The sequence below is a fragment of the Xiphophorus hellerii genome, chromosome 2 (genome assembly GCF_003331165.1).
Source record: "Xiphophorus hellerii strain 12219 chromosome 2, Xiphophorus_hellerii-4.1, whole genome shotgun sequence".
NCBI lineage: Eukaryota > Metazoa > Chordata > Actinopteri > Cyprinodontiformes > Poeciliidae > Xiphophorus > Xiphophorus hellerii.
Window position 1 is genome coordinate 14,728,723 of NC_045673.1, and position 21,491 is coordinate 14,750,213.

The 21,491-nt window shown below is 41.6% G+C and overlaps 2 protein-coding genes across 2 annotated transcripts; both read right to left on the minus strand.

Annotated features, from left to right (window-relative positions):
• Positions 1 to 384: 384 nt before the first annotated feature.
• On the minus strand, positions 385 to 19,802 carry ces2b (carboxylesterase 2b). Its single transcript, XM_032584647.1, is given in 26 exon segments — positions 385 to 1,060; positions 9,847 to 9,919; positions 10,004 to 10,153; positions 10,249 to 10,396; positions 11,294 to 11,371; positions 11,488 to 11,631; positions 11,728 to 11,826; positions 11,908 to 12,012; positions 12,100 to 12,253; positions 12,324 to 12,457; positions 13,943 to 13,958; positions 13,960 to 14,085; positions 14,176 to 14,368; positions 14,476 to 14,657; positions 14,730 to 14,802; positions 15,494 to 15,643; positions 15,748 to 15,895; positions 15,981 to 16,058; positions 16,163 to 16,306; positions 16,397 to 16,495; positions 16,991 to 17,095; positions 17,175 to 17,328; positions 17,427 to 17,560; positions 18,049 to 18,190; positions 18,273 to 18,465; positions 19,627 to 19,802. Coding segments are annotated over 26 exon segments (3,273 nt in total). The 5' UTR covers positions 19,691 to 19,802; the 3' UTR covers positions 385 to 873.
• LOC116733830 (putative inactive carboxylesterase 4) lies at positions 1,304 to 8,671 on the minus strand. The gene is made up of 11 exons (XM_032584703.1): positions 8,298 to 8,671; positions 4,198 to 4,390; positions 3,971 to 4,112; positions 2,794 to 2,927; positions 2,546 to 2,699; positions 2,343 to 2,444; positions 2,177 to 2,272; positions 1,931 to 2,074; positions 1,750 to 1,827; positions 1,516 to 1,664; positions 1,304 to 1,420 (listed from the first exon to the last, which is right to left on the minus strand). The coding sequence occupies exons 1-10, from the start codon at positions 8,368 to 8,370 to the stop codon at positions 1,608 to 1,610; spliced, it is 1,173 nt and encodes a 390-aa protein (XP_032440594.1). The 5' UTR covers positions 8,371 to 8,671; the 3' UTR covers positions 1,304 to 1,420; positions 1,516 to 1,607.
• Positions 19,803 to 21,491: the final 1,689 nt, after the last annotated feature.

Here is a 21,491-nt window from a genome sequence, read left to right on the forward strand (position 1 = left end):
GAGTCTGAACCAACCTGGCCCTGTGAGAATAGAAATCCCTCCAGCCCCTTAGGTAAAATATTAATTAACTTAAGACTATTCAAAAAGCTTTATAAGTTAGAAATTACTTGAACAGAACCTGACAACATAAAGTAGGCAAAAAATAAAAATAATCTCAAAATCAGTTTATGCTAAGCTGTAAGGAAATTCAAGAGAATTCCTAGGAGTGACTTGTCTACCAGAATTGCTACAAAAGTGCCTCCACAACTCATCTAGGAGGTCACAAAAATTCCCAGAACATTTAAAACATTTCAGGCTTTACTTGCCCCAGCTAAGTTTGGCATTTGAGATTCAACAGTGAAGAGAACAGGCAAAAATGTTGCCATTTATTGTCATAGGACCAGCGAGATTTAAAACAGTTTTCACTGTTTTCTTTATTTACTTGATCTTTTTTGGTGATCTTGAGCAGTTAAGTACAAAAACAATTGTTTACATTACTGTACTTTCACCCAGTGACTATTAAGCATCATAATGTAAGGGGTTTCCATTGCAAATACAAAGAAACAGAAGTTGAATCTGTTTACAGTTACACCCTTACAGTTTGTCTAACATACAGGCAATGTAAATACATGCATCATGAGAATTTTCAAAGTAGACGCTGCATAATCAAATTTCTCATGTAAAAGAATTTAATAGAACCTTGGAAGAGAGAAAAACATACAGAAATAATTATAAAACAAAAAACTTTAGAAGAGGAAATGTAGAGGAATCCTGTAAAAAACAAAATCCCAGCAAAATCAGTATCGACAGTAGGTAGGTGCCTTTAAAATGACAACCTACTAGCTAAAAGATCGTTTCACTCTTGCACTGTTTTTAAATCTCCATAAGTCTGCACTACAGCTCGCTGTGCTCCACTTTCTCCTCAAGCTTCTTGATCTTCTCTGGCAGAGTTTGGGTCAGGAAGACAAACCGGTCCTTCTTGAGGGAGTGACCAGACACCTGCTCCTTCAAATCAAGGGACAGGTACTTTTCCTCCTCTCCATACTTGGGCCAGTTGACGAGGCCATCGCCATTAGGAGACCTACAAACAAATGATGTCTTAAACTTTGCAGCTTCTGTGTACTTTGAATAAGCAGCCGCTCTTACCCTGTGCGAGCGAAGTTGCCCCAGTAGTTCATCATGATTTTGCTAAACTCTTCCTCCTCTTCAGGACATGCATCTGAAATTAACAGTGAAGCCATTTGGAAAAATACACAAGCTTGATATTCGGCGGTAAATTAGGTACACTTACCAGCTAATTTTGCATGTGTAGTTGTAAAGCAGTATCCCTGCACCATAAAGACCTCATCTAGATGGTCGCACTTAACAAAGCTGGGCCTTCTTTTCTTTTGAAACTTGGGAGCATGATGGTATTCATATAAGAACACATCAGCACCTGCATCTGGTCGTGGACAAACAGGTATTGTGTTTGTTTAGAAAACACTGCGGAAGAAAATAACAAACACTGAACTAAATGCATGGTCTGGAATTAAATACCTCTGTGAGCATTTACTACTTTCACGGCTGGCGTGGAAAAAAGGAAATCTCCTATGAATTCAGTGTATCCATCTCTGTTTCTGATGCGGTTTTCACCAGATCCGAACATACGTCGTCACAATCAGATCTCCAATGGCTGCAACTTGGGCCTCAACAGGGAGAAAAAGTCTCTCAAAGAATCTTGATCATGCAGAGGGAAAATGACACTGATAAATAAGGCAATATGTGTCTTACAAGGGGGTAGAACATAGACACCAGGTCCACAACCTGCTCTCGATCCATTCCTTCTGTCCAGTTTGGAGGAGCAAAGTGCTACAGGAAGTAAATCAAATTAGTGACCAATCTTACAGTAGACACTAATAAAATAGCAAAAAAGTAAAAATCCTCCTTCAGTAATTAAACATTTATAGCTTACATCACCAACAACAAAACCTCCTTCATGATTATTAACGCCGATTATGAATGGCACAGTGAGGAGTTTGTGCTTCTGGAGCAGCTCAGGCACGGGCTCAGTCAGGAAGTGGCCATCAACATGTATTGGATATCTCATAAATGGATCCTTGAGAAAAAGAAAATGTGTAGAAAAAAAATACTGGAGATGGTGAGATGGGCAGAAACAATATTTTATCTAAACTACACGTTTTCTCATTCAGCATCTCACCTTCCATGCCAATATGGTGTCAGTGTCCAGGTTTCTCATGCATATAGCAATCTTCTCTGTGCTTTCAAGACTACAGCCTGAAGCGTTTGCAACTGCCTAAAGAAACGTACATTTCTTTGGAATCAAAAAATTAAAGCGAGTTGTAGGACAAAAAAGGACAACTAACCTGCATTACTGGTACAGGATCATTCATCAGGACATCCATTGCAGCTGTACCACTCTGAGCAATGGCTCGGTGAAACAGGCCATCAGATAACGGAGACAGAAGCTGAGGATATAAGTTGCAGGACAGTAATTTATGTGTTTGCAGTAAGATTATAATAGTTTTAAAGAGGGGTGGTGGGAGGATTACTTATCAGGATTTCTTACTAAGAGTGAAACACTAATACCACCAGCAGACACCCCAAATATGGTGACCAAATCTGGGTTTCCTCCAAAGCTGTGAATGTTCTCCTTGACCCACTTCAGGGCTTGGATCTGGTCCAAAAGGCCAAAGTTTCCTGGCATATGCTCGTCTCCAGTGCTGTATAAAATACAGTGTTATTTACGTACATCAAATTCAAATCAGTAGAATATTTTCCTGGTTTGTTGTAATCATGTTTTAGTAACCTATTTACCTGAGAAAGCCCAGAACTCCCAGTCGATACTGGATCAGAACCACAACAACATCCTGGTAAGCGGCCAGAGCAGAACCATCAAATGATGAAGCAGATCCAATCACAAAGCCTCCACCGTGGATCCACACCATGACCTGAGAGAGCAATTCAATGCATTGATTGCACTGAGCTCACCAAACACCAATCTGCAACGTTTCCTCATTAGGTGAAGCAAGGGGGCTGGCTAGTGTTTACATGAAGACTGCATTTATGCAAGGCAATTTGCCAGTTTTGTATTACAGCATAATCCTGGCATTATGAAAATGTTTGATCACTAACAGATTGCTTGTCTTGTTTTTGTCAGACTTAAAAACTTCAGATCAAACACATTTCCTTTGTGCTTTTACTTTTCCGGGAAATAAATATTATGGCCAAGATAAGGACATTGTAAAAATAATAATAATAATAAAGTACATACAAACTCCAGTTTTACATGACGACTTAATTTATGAAGTGAAAACCTATTCAAGCCAACCACACATCCTTAAATCATCTGATTATCACCTGGTTCAGTTTCACTAGCCACACCCAAATCCAGAATCTGAAATAGTTCTTCTCAAAAACAGATAGCTAGATGCTCAGAGGACTCCAAAACCTCTGTAATATTTTAACTAAAAAAAAAAGAAAGCCGGGTTAAGGTCTGGTGAGAGATAATGTAAACAAAGATGAAGACATTCTTGGGATAATGGTCTGTAAAGTCAATTATTTGGACACACCAGAACAGAGAATATGGTTAGCGTAAACCAAACCCAGGAATTATAGGAAAATAATCTTAGTGAATCATGGAGGTGGAAGTGTCATGGTTGTGAATGCTGTGCTGCAGGACGGCCTGGCCAGCGCACATTCACAGAATCCACCATGAACTGTGAAGTGTATCAGAGAGGCATTGAGGACAACCTGTACATACGGCAGATAAAATAAGTATTGAATACATGAGGGAAATTATGAACTGCTACTTTGAGCAAATCAATCTCAGTTAGTTCAATATTACTGATGGCCATTACGGTGTACGCTGCTTTACAGAATATGGGACTGGAAAACGTATGCATCTGGATATTATGGCTAAAACAACAGCAGATGAAATGAGTGTGGATTGAAAAGATGCATGAATACACATATTTAAATCAACGTTTCTTACAGGGAGCTTGGCATCAGGAGCTTTATTTGCAGGACTGTAAATGTTGAGGTACAGACAGTCTTCTGAAAGCTCTGGAACTTCTGATATCAGCAAACCGAGCAGATCAATCAGCTCATTGGCAACATCCATACTTTGAATGCACCTGCAAAACAGATATTTTTTGTGAACAAATGCTAAACAGAACCTCCAGGTGTAAACTTCCTAAAACCGGAGCTAATGTATCCTACATGTTGGGTTGCTTTGTGGCGTCTCTCAGTCCTTGCCATCCCTCTGCAGGCTGAGGTGCGGCCAGTCTCAGGGTGGGGCCGAGGGGAGGCTTAGCAAAGGGGACGCCCAGGAAGGCGTGGACGTCGGCCTCCTTCCCCTTTACGCTCACATACTGACCTCTCAGTCTGCCCAGCCTGGTTTGGACCTGTGGTGCTGTTAGGATTTTATGAACCAATCAGGACATTGCAGCGTTTTATTCCAAAGTCAAATAACAAAATAAGAAATCAACTGTTCTAACTGCTAATGTTGCTTTATCATATTCAGACAATAAACAGTTTATTAAAATGCAGGGGAATTTCGCTTCAGTTTATTTATACAGCACCAAATCACAACAAACATATCAAGGCAATTTACAAAATCTTTTCAATTAAATCATACATTACAATTGATCCTGGTTATCAAACAGTACAGTATGATCAACAGTTTCTGTCTAAGGAAATCCAATAAATTACATTCTGTCTTTGACTTTACAGCAATCCCTAATGAGTATGAATATAGAGACAGAGGAGAGGAAAAACTCCCGTTTGACAGGAAGAGACGTCCAGGAGAACCTGACTGAGTACATGTCATCCACCACGATTGTTTGGGGGTTATTGGAAATTAAATCAGCATTCTAAATATATAAAATGACAATCCATGTCTCCGCATGAGGTCTGTTCACAAAATCAGTATTTTTATGGAGCTCTTACATACCGATTTCTCTTCACTTTGCATTTGACTAGTGAAAATTGATAACTTGATTCTGTTATTGGTCTGCCGTTGTCTTTAAAGTATTTCATAGTTTCAACACTTTATTTTTTTGCTCTTTGTCATCTATTTTATTTGCCTTAAAAGGACTTCGGTGCAGGTATTGTTATCGAGTATAAAAATATAAACTTTTAAAATGGCATCATTTTGGATGGTTAATGTTCCTCAGTGTCATGAGGTGTGGTGAGGGTTGGTGAGGCAAACGCTGTAGACCCAGGTTGGATGAATAATGATGATTTTAATGAAGGGAAACACACTCTAGGAACGGGCCGCACGGCCGAGCTGAAGCCAGGGCTCGACGCCGGTAGCAACCGCTAACAACACAGAAACTCGGGAGACAGAGCACACATTCGACGAGGACCCGACGAGGAACAAAGAACACAGGTGGAGTTAAATACACGGGAGGGTAATCACAGAGACGAGACACACCTGGGAACAATCAAGGGGAGGACAGGACAACGAAGAGACGCAAGGACACAAAAAACTCTAAATGAACACAGAAAACACAGATCCTGACAGTACCCCCCCCTCAAGGGCGGCTACCAGACGCCCAAAAAAAAAAACCACAACAAGGGTGGGCGGAGGGGCGCCGGATGGGGGGCCAGAGTCCAGAAAAAACAAAAACACAACAAGGGTGGGCGGAGGGGCGCTGGACGGGGGGCCAGAGTCCAGAAAAACAAAAAACTACCCACCATCGTGGGCGGAAACACAAGAAGGGCCAAGAGTCCATAAACAAACAAAAAACTACCCACAGGGTGGGCGGAGGCAAAGGAGGCAGGAACCACGGAGGTGGTCCGGCGGTCGTCCGCGGCGGCGGGAACCACGGAGGCGGTCCGGCGGCCGTCCGCGGCGCTGGAGGCGGGAACCACGGAGGCGGTCCGGCGGCCGTCCGCGGCGCTGGAGGCGGGAACCACGGAGGCGGTCCGGCGGCCGTCCGCGGCGCTGGAGGCGGGAACCACGGAGGCAGTCCGGCGGCAGTCCGCGGCGCTGGAGGCGGGAACCACGGAGGCGGTCCGGCGGCCGTCCGCGGCGCTGGAGGCGGGAACCACGGAGGCCGTCCGGCGGCCGTCCGCGGCGCTGGAGGTGGCGATGAGTCCTGGGGGCCGCCCACAGACGGCGACGACGAGCCCCCCGAGGCAGGGTCTCTGGTGGAGCACAGGGGGTCTCGGTCGGAACGCTGGGGGTCTCGGTCTCGGGTGGAACGCAGGGAGTCTCGGTCTCGGGTGGAACGCAGGGAGTCTCGGTCTCGGGTGGAACGCAGGGAGTCTCGGTCTCGGGTGGAACGCAGGGAGTCTCGGTCCGGGTGGAACGCAGGGAGTCTCGGTCGGAACACTGGGGGTCTGAGTCTCGGGTGCGCCGGCTGGAACGCCGGCTGATTCGGCCTCGGGTGCGCCGGCTGGAACGCCGGCTGATTCGGCCTCGGGTGCGCCGGCTGGAACGCCGGCTGATTCGGCCTCGGGTGCGCCGGCTGGAACGCCGGCTGATTCGGCCTCGGGTGCGCCGGCTGGAACGCCGGCTGATTCGGCCTCGGGTGCGCCGGCTGGAACGCCGGCTGATTCGGCCTCGGGTGCGCCGGCTGGAGGTGAGCCGGAGCGGAGCCTCGGGGCCGGCTGCGGGGGCGAGCCGCAGCGAAGCCTTGGAAGCGGCTGCGGGGGCGAGCCGCAGCGAAGCCTTGGAAACGGCTGCGGGGGCGAGCCGCAGCGAAGCCTTGGAAACGGCTGCGGGGGCGAGCCGCAGCGAAGCCTTGGAAACGGCTGCGGGGGCGAGCCGCAGCGAAGCCTTGGAAACGGCTGCGGGGGCGACAGCTCCGGAAGGCGACGAGGGGCCGGGTGCACCGGCGGCTCACGTCGCTGTCTCCGGGCTGACCGTGGAGGTGGCGGCTCCGGAAAGCGACGAGGGGCCGGATCTGCCGGCGGCTCACGTCGCCGTCCGTGAGCTGGTAGCGGAGGTGGCGGTTCAGGAAAGCGACGAGGGGCCGGGTCTGCCGGCGGCTCACGTCGCCGTCTCCGGGCTGACCGCGGAGGGGGCTGCTCCGGAAAGCGACGAGGGACCGGGTTCACCGGCGGCTCACGTCGCTGTCTCCGGGCAGACAGCGGAGGTGACGGCTCCGGAAGGCGACGAGGGGCCGGCTCCACCGGCGGCTCACGTCGCTGGCTTCCCGGACGAAGGAATCTACGGGGCCCGTATCCGGGGGGTGCTAACACCAGCCTTGTTCCCCGGAAAAGCTCCCGCTGCAGGTCGGCGAGAGCTTCAGCCAGCTCCCTGTCCTCCCTGCCGGACCTCCGCCTCGGGCCGTTCTGCCCTTTAGGCGGTAGCCTCACTCCAGCTGGGTCCATCATAGCAGCCTCACCTTTCGGTCTGGTCGGGTCCTTCTGTCATGAGGTGTGGTGAGGGTTGGTGAGGCAAACGCTGTAGACCCAGGTTGGATGAATAATGATGATTTTAATGAAGGGAAACACACTCTAGGAACGGGCCGCACGGCCGAGCTGAAGCCAGGGCTCGACGCCGGTAGCAACCGCTAACAACACAGAAACTCGGGAGACAGAGCACACATTCGACGAGGACCCGACGAGGAACAAAGAACACAGGTGGAGTTAAATACACGGGAGGGTAATCACAGAGACGAGACACACCTGGGAACAATCAAGGGGAGGACAGGACAACGAAGAGACGCAAGGACACAAAAAACTCTAAATGAACACAGAAAACACAGATCCTGACACTCAGAAGAACAGACTGAAGATATCCAGGATAGAACATGGCCTCAAAGCTCTGAACTAAAACTTTGACAAACTGCAGCAGGATATACTTTTTCCCAACCCTACTTTCTATTGATTCCTTTTATTGGCTTCGTTATACTTTGAACTTTGGCTGCTGCACAGACAGAAGAGCAAAACAAGGCATTACAACATTACAGTGTGTGTTATATGTTTAAATCTCAATGAAATGATTAAGGCAGACCAATCAATTCAAGTGTGTGTCTCGGAAATCTGCTCTGTGCAGCTCAGTTTACACAATCTTTGTATTGAATATCTGCTCAACTGCAGTGCATGAAGTGTCCATGTAGGACTATGCCTGTGACTCACTGTTATCCACCAACTCTTATTGCACAACGGTTGTAAATAAAGAGCAAGAATGGACAATGTCATAAAACTCTATTTTCAGACATTTACTCCTTGCCAATGTCCAAAAATAGAGATCACATAAAATCGAGAGCATTCTTTCCTACTTCCAGCAGAAGAGTGAGTCACTTCGTTAAAAGTAAGCTTATCATATTCGACACAAACAGATCAACATCTTGTGCATGACTTACCTTGCAAATCTGCAGTAACGCCAAGAAAAACAACAAACAGAAGACCGCAAACTTGTTTCATGTATAACTTCATGTTGGTCAGGATGTGAAATTTGACACTAGTGAAGGCAGCAGCAAAGTAATCAGAAGAAATGCTGCTGCCTCCTAGTGACTTTTCAGCTAAACTCTTAAACAGATAAATGCAAATCCTGTCCTGGAGAGCTACTTGTGGAGTACTTTATTGCTGCTAGTTTATGCACAGGTTCAACAAAAATTAACCTGTGGATAAAGCATAAGTTCTACGGTAATATCTGCTTAAAATATAAAGTCGGCTTAAATTTATTGCGTAATCCATAAAGAAGGTAATTTAGGGATTGCTAAACAGTGACATCGCAATTACCCACCAACTAGCTTTAGTAATATAGTGATACACTGTATATGCTAATATGTAATCATTTAGTTTGGTTAATAATGGGTAATTTATGTACTATTAAACAGTAATTTCATTGTAATTACTACTACAATTGGTTTATTACATAGTAATATACAGTAACTTAAAGTATTTTATTTGGTAATCACATGGTAATTAGGGGACTGCAAAAGAAAGTGTTACCTATTATTTATTTTTATTTAAAAGTTAAACTAACACTAAAATATTAAAGCAAATTTGATCTTGAGATATTACATTTTTATTAAAATTTTCTCTACCACACTGGACTCTTTTATTTCTCTCTACTATTGTCCTTTTTGCACACCCATTTCTAACACTTGTATGTGTCATATATATCACAAAAATAATCTGTTCCAAAAAAAAAAATTAATTCGTTTTTTTTTTTAATTGCCAGATTTTTTTTGATCAGTTTCTCATTTGTTTGTTTTTTTATTTTCAGAGATTTAAAAGAAGAACAGAAATGCATTTTTCCCCACTTATTCACTCGCCTTGGAAGGGACTCTTTATTATGTAATTTACTCCCGCTCAACAAAGAAAGGCTTTGATATAGATTTTGAATATCGTTTCCTAACTATCTTGGAAACAATATTACTTCAAATGCTCTGAAGTAATGCATGTAAAAAGAGAATCTCTTTCTCAAACATCGGCAGGGCTAACAGGTGTTCAAAGGTGCCAAAAATGTCTTTCAACATAAGACTACTTTCTTTCTTCATATTAAAAGTTGCTAATCTATTTTTTACATTTCTTTCATTGAACATGAATACATATTTATATTTCTAATAACACTCCAAATAGCAAAAGTAAGCAATTTCAATTTTAAAACAAGGGGGCTAGAGGCAACTTCCATATGATGCTGTACTACAGCTCGCTGTGCTCCGCGTTCTCCTGAAGCTTTTTGATCTTCTCTGGCAGAGTTTGGGTCACAAAGGTGAACCGGTTCTTCCTGAGGGACTGACCAGACACCTGCTCCTTCAAATCGAGAGACAGGTACCTTTCCTCCGCTCCATACTTGGGCCACTTGACGAGGCCATGGCCATTAGGAGACCTACAAGCAAATATGGTTTTAAACTTTGTATTATCTGTGTGTATTTTGTATTTTGAATAATCATTCACTCTTACCCTGTGCGAGCAAAGTTGCCCCAGTAGTTCATCATGATTCTGCTAAACTCTTCCTCCTCTTTGGGACATGCATCTAAATTAATCAGTAAACATTGGAGTCGTTAGGTAAAAATGCACAAATACGTTAAATATCTCAGAGTAAGTCAGATGCACTTACCAGCTAATTTTACATGGGTCGTTGTGAAGCACAATCCCAGCACCGATAAGATTTCATCTGAATGGTCACATTTAACAAAGCTCGGCCTTATTTTCTGCAGAATTGTGGGAGCGTGGTGATACTCATACAAGTACACAGCGGCGCCTGCATCTGGTAGTGGTACATGCAAGTGTCAATCTTTGGGAAATACAACAATAGAAAATACCCAAATGAACAGATTCTAACAGCCTTGAATGAAAAAATACCTCTGTGAGCATTTGCCGCTTTAATGGCTGGAATAGTAAAAAAGAAATCTCCGAGCAGCTCCGTAAATCCATCTCTGTTTCGAATGCGGTCTTCACCAGATCCAGTGTATTCATTAACAATCAAGTCTCTGATGACTGCCTGCTCAGGCTGAAAGGAAAAACAATTTCTGAAAAAACCCGATTGTGCGAGGAAAGAAATGCTAAAGTATTCACACCCCTTATATTTCTTCATGTTATAAAACAACAAATTGTATGCATGTTTCATTGTGATTTACATGATCGCCTCCCACAAAGTAGTACATAACTGTAAAAGGAAAATGGTGCACGGAATGTGTACCACCACTTACCATTGGAAATAAAACTACCAGTCTACAGTCTGTCTACCAGCTTTGCTCATTTAAAACCCTAATTCCAACACAGCAATTTTCGCTTCAGCTTCGATCTAAACCTGGTCATTGTTCTGCTTGAACCTCTGCCACAATCTCAAGTCATTGGCGGCTTTTAACAAGATATCTTCTAGAAATACCATGAATTTAGCTCAATCGATCTGACCAGCTTCTCTGAACAGCTTCCTCACAACATGATTCTGCTACTACCATGTTTCATTGTGCCTGGCTATGTCTCGGTTAGGGTTACATGTGTGCTATATATCCTTTTCATTCGCATGAGATGAGTTGAGCAGTGCCCCTTGATTTGTTGGAAGCTTGAAATGTTTCATTACCTCATCCTATTTTAAACCTCTCAGTAACTTTATCCTCAGAGTGTCAGTAAATTCATTCCAATACAGATGCAAGCATTTGTAAAATATACTGGAAAACTCTGTATAATTCTCCTTCCACCTCACAAATATACACTACTTTGTGTTAGTTAATAGGATCCAGTGGTACCCAACCTTAGGAACACCAACACCTAATACAGGCAGGACAATGGTCACTGAGGAGCAGGGTAGACTATAAAATAAATCCCATTAAAATAGAATAATAAAAAAAAATTAAGTGGTATAAATATATTTGCAAGTTACCACGACAGACAACAAGAGTCTTACAAGGGGGTAAAAGGCGAACAGGATGTTTCTGACCAGCTCTTGATCCATTCCTTCTGTCCAGTTTGGTGGAGCATAGTGCTACAGAAAACAGATAAAACTTAGAATTAGCATAATTAAAAATAACAAAAAAAACAACATAAAAAACCTATGCAGAATCAGTGGTCTGAAATGTCCCATGAACATTGAAAACTTACATCAGAAAGAACAAAACCTCCTTCATGATTATTAATGCCAGTCATAAATGGCACAGTGAGGAGTTTGTGCTTCTGGAACAGCTCAGGCACGGGCTCAGTCAGGAAGTGGCCATCAACATTTACAGGATACCTTAAATTCTGATCCTTGGGAGCATAAGATATGTAAAAAAAAAAGTGGAGAGGTTATGAAAAAAACCTGTAGAAACTGAAGATTTTCTTTTTCTCCTTCCAGCATCTCACCTTCCCTACTGTCTGTATGGTGTCCCTGTCCAGGTTCCTCATGCACTCAGCAATCTTCTCTGTGCTCTCCAGGCTACATCCTGATGCGTTTGCAACCGCCTGAAGAAAGATGCACTCATTTCTTTGGAATCACGAAATGAAATCATAATACACAACTAAAACAACAACACAAAATCTAACCTGCATAGCTGGGACAGGATCATTAATAACAAGGAGATCCATTGCAGCTGTACCACTCTCTGCAATGGCTCGGTGGAACAGGCCATCAGACAGTGGAGACAGAAGCTGAAGATTTAAATGGTAGAGCAAATTAGGAAGTGTGTTGGTGTTGGCAATGACAACAAAAAGAAATGCTTTCAGATGACTTCATACCAGGAGTGAAACGCTAACACCACCAGCAGACTCCCCAAATATGGTGACCAAATCTGGGTTTCCTCCAAAGCTGTGAATGTTCTCCTTGACCCACTTCAGGGCTTGGATCTGGTCCAAAATGCCAAAGTTTCCTGGCAAATGCTCGTCTCCAGTGCTGTATAAAATAAAGTGTTGTTTATATGCAATCCTGGTGTGTTCCAAACATGCTTCAGTAACTTATTTACCTGACAAAGCCCAGAACTCCCAGTCGATACTGGATCAGAACCACAACAACATCCTGGTATGCAGCCAGAGCAGAACCATCATACCCTGATGCGGACCCAAGAAGAAAGCCTCCACCGTGGATCCACACCATGACCTGAGAAAAGAGTAGAACTCATTTGTTGGGCAATTTGCCAATTTTTAATATTCCAGCGCATAAGCAGATATATCTCAAAGCAGAAAAAAATTAAAACGGTGACATATTTCAGCAATTCAAACAGTGTTTTGCTCTTTACAGATTTATTCTGTTTTTCCTTCTGCTTAAATGTTACAAAACATAAAACAACAAACTTTCCTAAATACAAAGAATAGTTTTAAAAAGAAGAGTTAATAAAGAAGCTATTGTAGCCCATATAATCCTGGGTAATAAGTGAACGTCCTCAGTCAACCTAATATCTGGTGTTGCCACCTTTAGCCTTTGCGATTTCTCGCAGTTAGTTTTTTACATCGTTGGAAGAATTATGAATACTCTTCACGGAATTGTTTTAATTTATTCACATTGGAGGGCCTATGTTGTCCATAGGAATGACTTGATAATGTTTCTAGTCATTTCATAGGAAATCTATTATGGAAGTACTGGAGTGGCATAGTACTTTGACTATACCACTCCAAAACCGTCTTACTTTCGAGTCATTCATAGGATGGGATTGCTGATGTACTTGGATCTTTTTTCCTGCTCCATAACCCATGAGTGTTGGACCTTAAGGTCACCAACAGATGGCCATACATTCTTCGTTGGTGTATATGTTTGTCTGAAGATATTAGAGCACTTCAAGTGTCCTCCTCCTGACAGGTTTTATAATGTCATCATTTTCCAGTAGGATTGGACACCTGCTAAACTGGTAGGAAGCACCAATACCTGCTTTCATCATCATCATCAAACTGGCCTGACCTCAATCCCCACAAAGAATCTAGTTAGTATAATCATGATACAAGAAAATAATGACATACAAGAGTCAACAAGTCAGATAAACTGAAGGCAAAGATCAAACCAACCTGGGATTAAAATTAACACCTCTCCAAGCGGTCACAGGTTGATCACCTCCATTAATGCAGTAATTCATACAGAAAGAGTTTTGAGTACATATACTGTACAGTACATAGACAAGCTTTTAAGTAAACTGGCTTTCCTCAACTAGAAATCAATTTTTATGTCTTATTTAATTTACGCAGACACAGAGTTTTGAATTTTCATCATCTGTGAGCCATAATCAAACTTAACCAAAATAAATCCAACAAGTTTGTGTATAATTGATCTGTTTAAAATTAAAGTTAGTTGAATTTTAATTGAATAATTAAAATTAAATAACATTTTCAGTGATAATCCTACTTATTAAGATCTTTACAAAGTCTACAACAAAGGAGGTCGGAATCACCAATATGCGTGCTGTTTACATAAATGGGGTGAAGGTACATCACAGTTTAGAGCAGAACAAAAATTCCTTTTCTTTATCCCAAACCACCTTTAAAGCATGCTGCATTCATGTTCCTCAGAATCTAAAACTTGAGACTTTTGAATTAAATGTTAGCTTTGAGCCTCAATGTCGTAGTTACACACAGAGTTTAAGCAAAGGTTTCTTACAGGGAGCTTGGCATCAGGAGCTCTGTTTGCAGGGGATGTAAATGTTGAGGTACAGACAGTCTTCAGAAATATCTGGGATTTCCAATATTAAGCCTTTGAGTTTTTCAAGCAGCTTGTCAACAAAGTCCATATTTTGAATACACCTGTAAAAAAAAAAAAAAAAGTACATTCTGGTGAATCAAAACTGCACAGAAGCCTCCAGGTCTAGTGGATCCTAAAAGAAGAGTACATACATGTTGGGTTGCTTTGTGGCGTCTCTCAGTCCTTGCCATCCCTCTGCAGGCTGAGGTGCGGCCAGTCTCAGGGTGGGGCCGAGGGGAGGCTTAGCAAAGGGGACGCCCAGGAAGGCGTGGACGCCGGCCTCCTTCCCCTTTACGCTCACATACTGACCTTTCAGTCTGCCATTACTTGTTTGGACCTCGGGTGCTGTTAGGATTTTAGAAATTAATCAGAATTCTAATTTAACACTTTTGTTTTAATTATTGTTTGATCATAAAATTATACACAAACAAGAATAAAAAATAAAGGCATACATTTATTGTTCTCCACATCCTTCCTATGCTGCTGTATCTTTTTTTCCAGAGTCTGAGTCACAAAGATGAACCGGTCCTTCCGAAGCCACTGCACTGGTACCTGCTCCTTTAAATCAATAGACAGATGCTTTTCTTCTGCTCCATATTTAGGCCAGTTGACGAGGCCATCTCCATTGGGGGACCTACAAACAAATAACATCTTCAACTTTCCATGATCTGTGCATTCTGCACTATTAGTAAACACTCACTCTTACCCTGTGCGAGCAAAGTTGCCCCAGTAGCTCATCATGATCTTGCTCAACACTTTCTCCTCTTCAGGGCATGGTTCTAAATTGATAATGAAGCAGTGAAACAGTTTGGCACTTCAAATCTTTTGTTGTTCTTATAAATGACAAACCCCACGCATTTTTACACAATAAATTATGTTTACCTGCATAGTGCAAAAGTTATTCATTGTGACATTATATTGACAGAAATTTGTCACAGAAATGTTACACCTGAGCTTAGTCAAAAGCAATATTTAGGACCAGTTTTCAGTTCCTTAGGGTCTCTCTGCCTTCTGTCCCTCAGCCATTGATCACACAGATGCTGTTTGGTAGGAAAGTCTGATGCTGGAAAGCTGTTGGACATTTGGCTTTTCCTTTCTTGGTACTTAAAACTAAACTATAAGCAATTTCAAAAAATATCTTTACTTCATGTCCATCAATGTGCATGTTTTTGCCTCTCTCTGCAGCTCTTGTGTGAAAACCAGGGTTTATCACATATGTTATATATTATATATATATGTTCATATTCATTACATTTAAATAATCTTAAAAATAAAATCTGTGGAACAGAAAAATATTTAGTTAAATAATGCAACATTAGGATTTTTCAACACCGTTTGTCAGAATAGTAAATATTTTGTCTTTCTATGCATGGATATGTTCAAGATAGGTTTGTGTGCATTTTATTTTAGGCTACTACACCAGTCTTTCGGAGGCTGACCCGTTCTCTACACAGGCTCAGTTGAACTTACCAATTAGCTTCACATGGGTCGTTGTGAAGCAAGATCCAAGCACAGAGAAGATCTCATCTGCATGGTCACTTTTAACAAAGCTGGGCCTTCTTTTCTGAAGGAACTTGGGAGCGTGATGATACTCATACAAGTACACAGCAGCGCCTGCATCTGGTGGGCATAAATTGGTGTAATATTTGTTTAAAAAAAAACAAACTTCAACTACATTAAGTATCCCATACTGGGTTCATTTGTATTTGCCTTAAAGAAAATACCTCTATGCGCATTTGCTATCTTAATGACAGGAATGTTAAAAAAGAAATCTCCAAGCAGCTCAGTCATTCCATCTCTGTTTCTGATGCGGTCTTCACCACCTCCAACATATTCATTTAAAATGAACTCTCTGATAGGTCCATCTTCCGGCTGAAAAGAGCAGGAAAGTATGTCAGAAACCTTTGATAATGTAAATTAAATATAACATTGAAATATAAGACAATGAGAGTCTCACCATCGGGTAGAAGAAAAACAACATGTTTGCAAGCTGCTCTCGGTCCATTCCTTCTGTCCAGTTTGCAGGAGCGAGTTGCTAAAGAAATAAAACAAAACTAAAGCATCTGAGGCATTTATGATTACAACACTAAAGAAATCCTTGTTAGTGATCTAAAATATGACCAAAATCTTATAACTTACATCGGGAAGGATAAATCCCCCTTCATGATCATTAACACCGGTCATCAAAGGTATAGTGAGGAGTTCATGCTTCCGGAGCAGCTCAGGCACAGGTTTGGTCAGGAAGTGCCCATCAATACTTACAACAAATCTCAAATTTGGATCCTTGAGAGAATAAAATGTGTAGAAAAGATGATCTGGAAAAAAAGATTCTACAACCATAGAAAGGTTTTACCGTTTTCACCAACATCTCACCTTCCCCAATGTCAATATGGTATCAATACCAAGGTTCCTCATGCATTTAGCAATCTTCTCTGAGCTTTCGAGGCTACAGCCCGATGCATTTGCAGTGGCCTGATGAAAGATGCACTTTGTTAGATGTTAGTTTGTTATTAACAACACTTCATGTGATCAACTGATATTTCTGTTAAAATAGCATCATCAGAGCCATTGCTTTTAAAAAAAAGAGCTCTACAAGCTAATAAAGAAGGCTGGTTTTGTTCTGGGAACTGATCTGCAACCTATGGAGATGATTGTAGAAGGATTCTACAATCTTCTTAAAATCAAGAACATAACGATGCATGACACAGAAATATGCCAATGTCTCCAGTCAGATTTTTTCAGATCGTCTAAAATTAGTCAAAAGTAATTATAGAGTCCTCACAAAAATGTAATTATTATTTAGCAAACAAATGCTATTTTGGTAATTCCAATTGAGCTAAAACAAAAACAAAAAAATATTTTTTTGTCTCATTTAGTATCAGACAGTGAAGGGGAGAAAAAGAGATTTTGTCTTTTTATACAATGCATATAAACACCTAGTTTTTACTATAAAAACTGACAACTGACCTGCATTACTGGAACAGGATAATGCATAAAAACTGCATCCATTGAAGCTGTGCCACTCTCAGCAATGGCATGTTGAAACAGGCCATGAGACAATGGAGACAGGAGCTGAGGATGTAAATTGCTGTACCATTAAAACACGGATTTGTTTGCAAAAACAACATTTTCTCTCCAGATGATTTCGTACCAGAAGGGACACGCTAACTCCACCTGCAGACTCTCCAAATATGGTGACCAAATCCTGATTTCCGCCAAAGTTGTGAATGTGCTCCTTGACCCACTTCAGGGCTTGGATCTGGTCCAAAAGACCAAAGTTCCCAGACACATGCTCATCTCCAGTGCTGCATTAAATACAATGTGGCAGAATGTGTTTTGATCAAAGCAAAAGTAGCAAGAAGTAATCATTTCATGCCTACTCATGTTTTAGATATTCATTTACCTGAAAAAACCCAGAAGGCCCAATCGATACTGGAGCAGAACCACAACCACATCTTGGTAGGCAGCCAGAGCAGAACCATCAAACATTGAAGCAGACCCAATCGAAAAGCCTCCACCGTGGATCCACACCATGACCTGGATATATACAATATATATAAATATATAAAACCCAGTTTTGTGATTCAAGTCAGTTGGAAAAGTTATACATTTTTTATTTTATAGCATATAAGTGTAATGCCTAACAATATTAAAACTCTGGAGTAGAAAAGTAACAAAACTTAAACCAGTCACTTGTTTGCCCACCTCTTCACGTTTATCTCAAACCAATTGTGTTTTTTTGTTTTGTTTTTTTTACCCCTCCAGGGGATCTTTTGTGGGCTCTAGTGTCCCTTAAATGACAGTGGGCTGACAGGAAACAGGGAAGGAGAGGGGGGAAGACATGCGGCAAATGTCGTCGGGTCCGGGAGTCGAACCCGCGACGGCCGCGTCGAGGACTCAAGGCCTCCAAATACGGGTCGCGCTAACCCCTACGCCACCACGGCACGCCCCATTTCAAACCAATTTGAAGCCGATTCTCAATGACCTAACACAGACACATGCAAGCTAGACCAAAGGTTTCTTACAGGGAGCTTGGCATCAGGAGCTCTGTTTGCAGGGGTGTAAATGTTGAGATACAGACAGTCTTCAGAAATATCTGGGGTTTCTGTCTTCATTCCACTGAGTTTTTCAAACAAAATGTCAACAAAGTCCATATCTTGAATGCACCTGCAAAATATAAATTTTCTCAATAATAGCTTTAACAGACCTTGCAAGTCTAGAGGTTCCTAAATAGAAACATGGATCCTACATGTTGGGTTGCTTTGTGGCGTCTCTCAGTCCTTGCCATCCCTCTGCAGGCTGAGGTGCGGCCAGTCTCAGGGTGGGGCCGAGGGGAGGCTTAGCAAAGGGGATGCCCAGGAAGGCATGAACGCCGGTCTCCTTCCCTTTTACGCTCACATACTGACCTTTCAATCTGCCAAGCCTTATTTGGACCTCGGGTGCTGTTAGGATAAAAAAAATTAAAAACTCAACAACCTGAGTCATTATTTAATACTTCATCACAATTTTGCTTTTCAAATAATTTTTGATTTCTGGTTCTTTCCTTCATCATATTTAAAGAACATACATCATCATTTTTACAGCCGATCTGCATGTTTCTGTTGAAACTGACAGCTATTAAGCGTCCATGTCTGGAATAGTGACATATGCAAAACGTTGTTCAGGAAAAAAGAAAAAAGGGGTAAGAACAAGGCAGTTGAGAATGCATCCAAATGTGATAGTAAGTGTAGAAAAATAGAAGTTTCCATCTTAAATATAAGTTCACATCTTAATTTATTTAGTGTGGAGGAGGAGGTCGGGTGAACTGCTGTCTGAGTGGAGCAACCAACCAGCACTCAGAAGAGGGATTTTTAAAAAATGCTCTGTGGTGAGCAACCTCTCGGTAATAACTCCAACTCCAGTTGGGATGGACTATTTGTGACAATTGTTGTAATTAGAAGCATAAAATCTGAGGTCGCTTTCAGACTAAAAGTTGTTTGTGCTCAGGACAAACAGACGTTAGTAGTTATATTGTACTGTCACAACCCCATCCCCAAAATTAATTAAATAAATAAAAACGAAGGACTTCAAATCAGTCAAATAAACTGGTAAAATGTCTGGTTTATGATGCTGTGGTGAATTTGAATGCTTTTCTCATAGACCTTCTGCTTTTTAAATTTCAAGTCTAAACCTATGGCGCTTTTAGACCGGACAGCTTTTACTGATCTAAACCCTAAAGAAATATATGCAGGATTATATACACTTAACAATGACAAATATAAATGAAGATTATGCAATCAGGTTTATTGCACAATGGGAGGGGCTCCCTCAAACCGCTAATCATGCAACTGACACTGTACCTGTCATAATGTAATCTGTCACCCTTGGACACACCGAAGCAGTAGGTAAAAGGTAAAAACGGACAACAACCAGAACAGAAGTTAAATCAAATCAAATCAGTATTAAGTTCACTATTGCCGTGATACGGCACTGTGCGTGCAAAATCATTTCTTTAACAACTTTTGACTTGCTACAGCCCTTTTCACGATTAAAAGGAGCAACATCCTCGGTACGGGCTTGTACTGTGTAATGTGAAACTGAGAAGAGGACAGTCTGCTTCTTACCTTGTAGATCCGCGGTGGCGCTTAAAAACAAAACGGACACGAGCAGAAAAACGCGGAACTTCATGATCTGGAAGTTCGCTGCAAAACCTACTGACAGCTGTATGGAGCAAAGCCACAAAGAGAAATGCTACCGCCTCCTGCGGACCTAGATGGGAGGCTCTGAGAGGTTCAGAGCTGAATATGTGCAATTCACCTACAGAAAGTGTCACGTGACTGACATCGCAGACACTGATACCAACACAACAAAGCCAATCAGGTCAATAGTCAATAAGGTCAATGGTAAGGTTTCGCCGTCCTCTGGAACAAATATGGTAGCGGAAGAAAGACAATAAAAGGCTGACATTAATACCAAGAACTAACAGTACGATTAAATAGCAAAAAAAATGGTGTCGTTTGACTAATTGCAATTTTTGTCCAACAACCAGTGGGAAGATAAATATGAATAGATTTAAGTATTATATTCGAGGTGTCTTCATTGAATCATACAACTTAAATACTGATTTTATTTTCTATTTGTATACCAAATAGGAAAAGAATGTTCCATTAGCAGCATTTTTGCACTATAACTAACAAATTTAAAACATTTTTAGCAATAATCCATCTATAAGATTACTATATTTGCTGCTTCCCATATACACTTAAATGTATAAAATATATTCAAGTATCAGGAAACACTTAAAGATCGATTAGAGCAAAGCTTATATTTGCAAAAGAATAATCAAAGGTAAAAAAAAATTATTTTACAAAACTTTATTGTACATTTTTAAATGAGCAATTTATGAATAAACTTATATTATTTAAAGACGGATCAAAAGACACAGGTCTATGGACAGTGAAGAGTTTTAATAAATTAATGGCACACTTAAATAATTATTACCTAAGTTATTTATTATCACTTGACACTCTTCACTCTCCATAAGCAGTTTGGTATTACCTTCTGAAAATATAAAAACAAATTTATCTCTCATATAGTCATCCCTCATATAGTTTGCTATTAATATATGCTATTAATAGCACTATATTTTAATAGCATATAGTGCTATTAAAATGCGTTTTATAGGAGGTTTAGATTCGTACTGTTTCTTTGCAGTTGGGCAAATTTTACAGGTTTAGTTCTTCCCTGTGTTTGGACTGGAAAATTTCAAATCTGACAACAGTGGCTAATGGCGCCATTTTTGTTATTAATGAGCGTGACGCGCATGCGCCATGCTGGTTAAAAATATGGCGCAGCTTCTACGTGATCGTTTAAAAAAGATGCGGCTAGCTTCTGGCCGCACAGAGACACAAAACTGTCGGTCTGATATTCATGAACTTTGGGACCTGGATTATAAATGATATTTTCTGATCTCCCAAGACGCGGAATCCGAGTGGACGCCCAGCCTCATGACTGAAGCTTTTGTGGATCCCACTGAAATCGTGTCAATGTTTATCGAGGCCTAGTTTGGCGACTTGTACTTGGCCTACGAGCAGGCCGCAGTGATGCCAAGTAGGCCGCGGGAGCGCTATGTTTGAAATCGCTGCGTTGGATTATTCGGTAAGTTATTTTTCGTAAATCTTATTATAAGTTGTTTGTCTTTTTCCACCGATGACGTTATAGTCCATGGGCCAGAGGCCAAAATGTCACATTTTTGTACATTTCAGCGTGGCAAAGTATATCGATATTTTTTTTTGAAAAGAGTCATAGTTATCAGCTCATGAAGTAATCGACCCCTTTGGACAAATTCTGTTTTTTGAGATTGGTGTATGTCTGGTTTAGGCTCATGGTATAAGCATTTGTCAAAGGTCTATAATATAATGTGTGGTACCATCTTGACTCTTGGCTTTTATTTAAACCATGTTTTGAGTCTCTCTGACCAACACAGAGG

What these genes read in the sequence shown, in the direction of transcription:
- LOC116733830 (XM_032584703.1), bottom strand. Translation starts at nt 8,370, where the DNA reads ATGAAGTTATACATGAAACAAGTTTGCGGTCTTCTGTTTGTTGTTTTT. An exon ending in ATCCTGTACCAGTAATGCAG is followed by an intron (nt 2,273 to 2,342) that starts GTTAGTTGTCCT and finishes ACGTTTCTTTAG; the next exon opens with GCAGTTGCAAACGCTTCAGG. An exon ending in ACACCATATTGGCATGGAAG is followed by an intron (nt 2,075 to 2,176) that starts GTGAGATGCTGA and finishes CTTTTTCTCAAG; the next exon opens with GATCCATTTATGAGATATCC.